Raw genomic sequence first — 6,327 nt, 5'->3', positions numbered from 1 at the left:
GTTGCACCCGCCTGGGTGATGCACGGCAGCCTTACGACGCCAGACGCTCACCACACATCAGCATCAACAACTGCTATCGAATCCCTTCTGACCACAGATTTTGAATACTTTTAAGGGAGTATGATGAATATTTTGTGTCCAAGTAGATCAGAATTGATTCAGTAATTGAAAAGCTTAACAGAAGAGAGATAACAATGTGTTTTTGTCATTATGCAGCCCTTATCTCTGTGAATGAATATATGTATACTTCAGTGAAAAATGCTCCTCATCTAGTGTCCAAATATCTGGAATCTAAATGAGTGACAGACGGATTATTTGGAAGATGGCAGGAAGCTCCATTTGTACGATAAGTCTGACAAGCAGGGGAAATACACAGTGACAGTGGCTTTTTTCCCTTTAGGATCGGTTCTGGAGGAAAACACGGTCCAAAAATCACAAGTTCCACTGCCGTGGAGTGGACGCTAATAGAAACTGGAAAGTGAAATGGTGTGGTGAGTTCAATTACACTAAACTTCAACTGAAATCTGAGGAAAATCAAGTGAATCTCTATCACACATATACAGCACTCGGTGGCACTTAGACTGCAACTTGGCAAGGCACTCCTTGTAGTCTGTTGCTGATGAAGTCTTCTCTGACTATTAATCAGTATAAGCTGCAGATAAAATATTTGTGTGGTGACAACAATCTGTGTTTAATGTCATGTAGTCTCTGGTGGGTGGAGGGGTGGAGGGGTTCTGCTGAGTCATCATCGGTCCGGGAGGCTTCTGAAAATATAGGAAGAGATGTTTGCAGTACATTCAGACAGACGGAGATGTGATGCGAGTTGAGAAAGAAATTGAGGAACCAAGTTTTGCCCTCTCAAAGGAATATTAAGCTCACAAATTGGCCATTTGGATACTAGCTTTTCTTAAAGGGAACCCACTGTCAGTGATATGTGAAATATATATGAAAGATGGGAATTTAACACAATTACATGGAAAGGACCTTGGTTTATACTTCAGTAATGGACTACAGAAGAAAGGCATTAAACAGGACATAGTCAGGTCTGAGATAACTTCCAGCTTGAATCCATGTTAATTATTTGCAATATTGACCACCACATCTAGCTCCTGCTATTTATAGATATGACTTTCATGTGCAAAAATAAATGCAGCAAAAAATGTTTGACTGTTATCCTTGCTTTTGAATGTTATTTTGGTGATTTCAATCTGGGTCTGCATTAGTTTCCCCCACAGCATTACTATGCATCTGTTTACCCTGCCTTCTTGGTTAATTAATATAAATAATCCGGATCATGGCACCTAACTTCTTTTATGTTTAATTTGAAAATCTGAGTGGAATCCAAATATGTCCCTGTCTGAATGCATTCTGTTTTTCCCCTTCCTTTCCTTTAGAGGAGGGTGCCTCCTCTCATCCCTGTGATGACACCTATTGCGGTCCCTTCCCTGAGTCTGAACCTGAAGTCAAGGCCGTCGCCAGGTTCCTGCGCAAGTACAAGAAACGCGTCAAAGCTTATATATCCATCCACGCCTACGCCCAAATGCTGCTTTACCCCTATTCCTACAAGTATGCCACTATCCCCAATTTCAACTGCGTGGTAAGACACCCATTGTTTGATAATTAACCCATAAACCTTTAGATGTTGGAGTTTGTTAACTGGACAGTGATATTAAACCATACTGTGAAGACATAGATAGAATCACTAATGAGCTGACCTTCTGCTTTCACTGTCCAGGAATCGGCAGCTCATAATGCAGTGACAGCCCTGTACTCCGCCTACGGAGTGAGGTACAGATATGGACCTGCCTCCACCACCCTGTGTGAGTACTGTTCAATCTCTTCATTGTATCTTCAAGGTTTAGAAAACGTAAAAGAATTGACTACGTGTTGTGTTGTACTTGTTGCTTTGTGCTCTACTTTTTAACCACACCTAGGTTTCGACAAGGGAAATTGATCCTCATTCATGTTCCAAAGTAGGGAGACGTGCCGGTTTTTCTATAAATACACAATCAATTTAGTCTTTCACTCAGTGTGCTGAACGTACCCCTGGAGAGGATCAAAATTCAGAGATGTAAATGTAGCATCGATGAGAACGAAATGCTTTCAGACTCACCTAAAATTGAATCAAGGAGTGGTGGAAGAAATATTCACCTCATTTTGTTAAGTAAAAGTAGCAAGACCAAAAAAAAGGCTTGCAATCAAAACGTTACTTATGTGTAGTAAGAAGTAGAACTAATTACAGTACAGGATAATGACATATAAAAATGCTTATATAACAAAATATTGTCCTGAGCTTTCTTATTCTGTTTGTTTAACTCTTTCACAGATGTTAGCTCAGGCAGCTCTATAGACTGGGCCTACAGGAACGGGATCCCGTATGCGTTTGCCTTTGAGTTGAGAGATACAGGATACTTCGGTTTCCTCCTGCCGGAGTCCCTGATCAACCCGACCTGCACTGAGACTATGAGGGCAGTGAAGGCCATTGCATCAGGTCTGCTTAAGAAGTGTAAAACAGACAGGGAAAAATTTCCATATATATGAGCTAACTGTAGGTCCCCCGCCGGAGCTCCACCTTCCCAGTTCCTCCGTCTCAACAAATCATATTTCTTTGAGATTTCATATTCCTCGCAGATATTATCAGGTAAGGAGCTGAGAAGGGACAGCAAAGCATACATTTTAATTTGCTTTTCTTGTGTTTGAGGTTGTTCGCCTTATTTTACTTTTCTGATGAAATCTGAACCTATGGGGGTGTTTCCTGTGTGTGTGTGTGTGCCAATACCCATGAATTCTATAAGCGACCAGCCTGTTCACATACAACAAGATCGCACATTTGGTGTCAAAAAGCATCCTGCTTGATCAGTGGGCCATTACAGCACTTGCAAATTCAGTGTCCTGAGCTTAAATCCTTTCTAGCACTCCTTTGCCAAATTCTGTGACGCTCACCACTTACAGAAATACTAATAATGCCGATTTTTCCCTGATACAAGCTGAATGGTGGTCATGTGAGCACTTGTCACGATAGAACAGCACTTTTTTTTAAAGAATCAGCTACAATTTTAATGTTTTCCAAAAATGGGTTATGTTAAACAAACTTTTTACAACAGTTTGTAATAACCTTATTGCTAATTTTATGCTGGTTGCATTTTATTTTGAAATTAGTCCTACCAAGTGCCAGTAGCTTAATGTTAATGTATTAATGCCGTTATTACTGCAACAATGTTGGTGTACATAATATGCTATCACCTGACAATCTTAGGTTTGGTTTAAATTTAGATGTTTTTTGTTACGTTGTTGTTGTTGTTTTTTTATTTGGTTCAGATTGAAATTTGGATTGAAGGAAGTCACTTCAGCAGGTTACTGTGTCATTACTCAGGTATGGATCAATGACAGAGTCAGAAATGTTTACTTTTGACAGCTTATGTGCCAAATATGAGATTCTAATAAATGTTTGACATCTGACTTGAATAAATGTTGTTATATAACACAGTAAATGTTCAGTTCGTTGCATTTATTTCATCTTCACATCTCTAGTATTTATTCAAAAATAGCAGTTGTTTCCCATATTTGTGTTTTGTAGATGTTGATAGGGATGGTTAATAATAAACATTATTTTACTCGCATATCTTTCATTATAAACTCACTGAACTTTTTATTACAAAATGATAGCTTAAAGCTGCTGACTCTGGAGCTCTGCTCAAATTTAGGGATTCAGAAACGATGGAACTGAACTTTCTGCCGCCCACAACTGCCAAATCTGTGTTGTCTATTTGTCAGATTCCCCGGATGTATTTGCTGTCGGCTCTTGCTTAAAGTTGCGCAAGGTTTTAAAAGGCAGTGTAGCAATGCTACACATGTAGGTACACACACAGTCATACACACACAGTCACAGATGAGGTGAAGCAGCAAGCAAAGTGATGGCAGGGTTGAACAAAAAAGTATAGTGATATTTGCAACGACTGTAGACAATAACTCAATCTGAGCTATTAATGTTTTGAGATTATGCTTAGAGTTTTTTATGATTATCTTGAAAAGGAAAAAAAAGACAACCATACAAAATCGGTTGGGGCGACAAAAAAATTCAAATTTCAGGATCTGAAAGGGAAAAAAGCCTTTTCCTAAATAAGGATGAGGAGAAGAATGAAACGTTTAAGATGTGTCTACATCAGTAATATTTGGCTTGAGTGCAACATAAAAGTCATCCCAAAAAGGCTTATTTCTTTCTTGAATGCCTTTTATTTTGAAAACCTGTACTTTATCTGTCGAAAAATAATAATTGGACGCCCAGTTTTCCTGTTCACACTATTATTCACACAACAAAATACAGCCTTATATATTTGCACTTACATTTCACACATAAGTTGCCTACATTGTATAATACCCATGTGGTTGTAGGTAGGCTACTTAGGTGGAAAAGTGACATGTTTTATCCAGCAAAAAAAGAAAGAAATTCTGCACACATTGAATATGGCATGCTGGTTTAATGCATACCATATATGCCAGTTATTTCACATGTGACTTTAATATGCCCATAGGCGTATTCACGAGAGCTTAGCTGAAGAGTAGCCTACACTCATGACGGTCTCCCAATCTCCCTGCTGCCTCACTGCGGCCGTTCTCGAACGTACGTGACGTCGTTTCCTCTCTCCAACATGGCGCAGGAGGCAGGTCGTTAATGGAAATCTGAGGGATTTACCCCACCTTCTGTGTTTATTTATGTTTGTCTGATAGTTGCTCTGCGGCTGACGTTTGTAAAGGAATACATCTCCATTCGAGGCGGCTGCAGCCCCCCTCGGGACCAGGCACACCTCGCCCCTAATTCCGGTGCGGCATGTTTGAGGGCAAAAAGACGAAAAACATGTTCCTTACACGAGCTTTGGAAAAGATCCTGGCCGACAAGGAGGTGAAAAAGGCTCACCATTCACAATTGCGCAAAGCCTGCGAGGTGGCACTTGGTAAGTTATGTTGTTTTAGCTCCACATTTTTGCAATCTTGGACTCATTGATTTAGACACGTCATGCACCCTTTCACTTTAACCAGTTATTCTGCAACAATGTCGCAGTGTTTGGCAACACAGTGTTTTTACATTCATAAATGCTGGCTGCTAATGTCTTATTATGTTACGTTGTGATGAAGGAAAACCTTTGTTATTAATTGACGTGGCACGGACTCCGTGGAAACGATTCCGTGTAGAACACGGAAATGGTGCAGCAGGGGTGGGTGTTCGCAACGCCGAACCGATGCTGCGAAACTATTGCGATGTGAGAAAAGGCCGAGCACTAGACAGAAAACAAAGTTGCTGACGGCTGTATCATCTTTCAATATCAAGCAAACCAACAACCACACCTCATATATTCGTCAAGTGCAAACTATATTAATTTAAACTGCTTAATTCCAAGTGTTTAACCCCATAAAGGTGATACGTTAGTGGCTCTTCCTGGTACTGTACACAAGACGTGCCCGTTCAGCAGTGTTTGAGACATATTTGTCCATTATCACAACCCTTTATTTATTCGCCAGTTAAATCATTGGATACTCTGAGCTCTCTTCTTAATTATTATGTTGTAAAACTACGCGTGAAGTCGGGGGAGAAGGTGTCAGCTGTCAGTAGCACTAGCACCTCTATGCTAGTACAGTGTCAAGCTGTTGTAATAATAAGACGTGTTTTCCGGTCTAATAGTAAATACAATTACAATAGAAATACACTTGACACTGATCTCAACTCCAATACCTGATAATACCAAATTGAAAAAATAAATAATGAATATAAAATAACACACTTTATCTACATATAGCATAGGCTATGGATCAAGACCATACCAGGTATTGTCACATTGACTGTGCTTTTATTTTGAAGGGAACATCACTTAACGTCCGGTCATAAATGAACTGTATGCTGTAGATTTATGAAACTTTGTAAGCAGGTGGATTTTCCGAAACATGTCCTTACGGAAACTATACACGTTTTTTTTTATATCAACAACATAGAAATTCACATAGGAGCAAAGCAGCTAATAATCTACAATTATTATACCATAGCCAATGATATTTTCCAATGCCAGACCTTTCATTTTTGTGATCAAATTTATTTTTATTTTTATAATCAGAAAAAAGTAAACATACCATTCATGAATCATGAGGTGGTTTCCAACGGGTTGCAATCATCCTCTTACCAGCAAACATAGCACCTCTTTGAGCTGTAGAGAGCTGGAAGGCTGAAAGGTCATTCCTAATCAAAACATTGACAGTAACAGGCACAGTAACTATTAATTAATCACGGTGGAAATTTTGTATGCAATATTGTTCCAGAACTGACCAACAGGAGAGCAC

The 6,327-nt window shown here is 39.5% G+C and overlaps 2 protein-coding genes across 10 annotated transcripts in view; both read left to right on the top strand.

Annotated features, from left to right (window-relative positions):
• cpa6 (carboxypeptidase A6) overlaps positions 1-3,486 on the top strand; it is a 17,519-nt gene extending 14,033 nt beyond the window's left edge. The window contains exons 8-11 of the mRNA XM_032504472.1: positions 401-491; positions 1,395-1,597; positions 1,736-1,820; positions 2,327-3,486. Coding sequence (XP_032360363.1) covers positions 401-491; positions 1,395-1,597; positions 1,736-1,820; positions 2,327-2,541 — 594 coding nt within the window. The 3' untranslated portion in view covers positions 2,542-3,486. The remainder of the gene's footprint in view (positions 1-400; positions 492-1,394; positions 1,598-1,735; positions 1,821-2,326) is intronic.
• A 1,110-nt stretch (positions 3,487-4,596) lies between these two features.
• Positions 4,597-6,327, top strand: part of arfgef1 (ADP-ribosylation factor guanine nucleotide-exchange factor 1 (brefeldin A-inhibited)) — a 54,843-nt gene continuing 53,112 nt past the window's right edge. For 6 of the 9 annotated variants that reach the window (XM_032504410.1, XM_032504414.1, XM_032504408.1 and 3 more), the window contains exon 1: positions 4,597-4,952. In XM_032504410.1, coding sequence (XP_032360301.1) covers positions 4,829-4,952 — 124 coding nt within the window. In that variant the 5' untranslated portion in view covers positions 4,597-4,828. The remainder of the gene's footprint in view (positions 4,953-6,327) is intronic. The other 3 variants (XM_032504415.1, XM_032504413.1, XM_032504412.1) reach the window with 2 other exon arrangements.

This window comes from Etheostoma spectabile, chromosome 22 (assembly GCF_008692095.1).
Source record: "Etheostoma spectabile isolate EspeVRDwgs_2016 chromosome 22, UIUC_Espe_1.0, whole genome shotgun sequence".
Classification (NCBI taxonomy): domain Eukaryota; kingdom Metazoa; phylum Chordata; class Actinopteri; order Perciformes; family Percidae; genus Etheostoma; species Etheostoma spectabile.
This window is presented reverse-complemented; position numbering and strand designations above follow the sequence as displayed.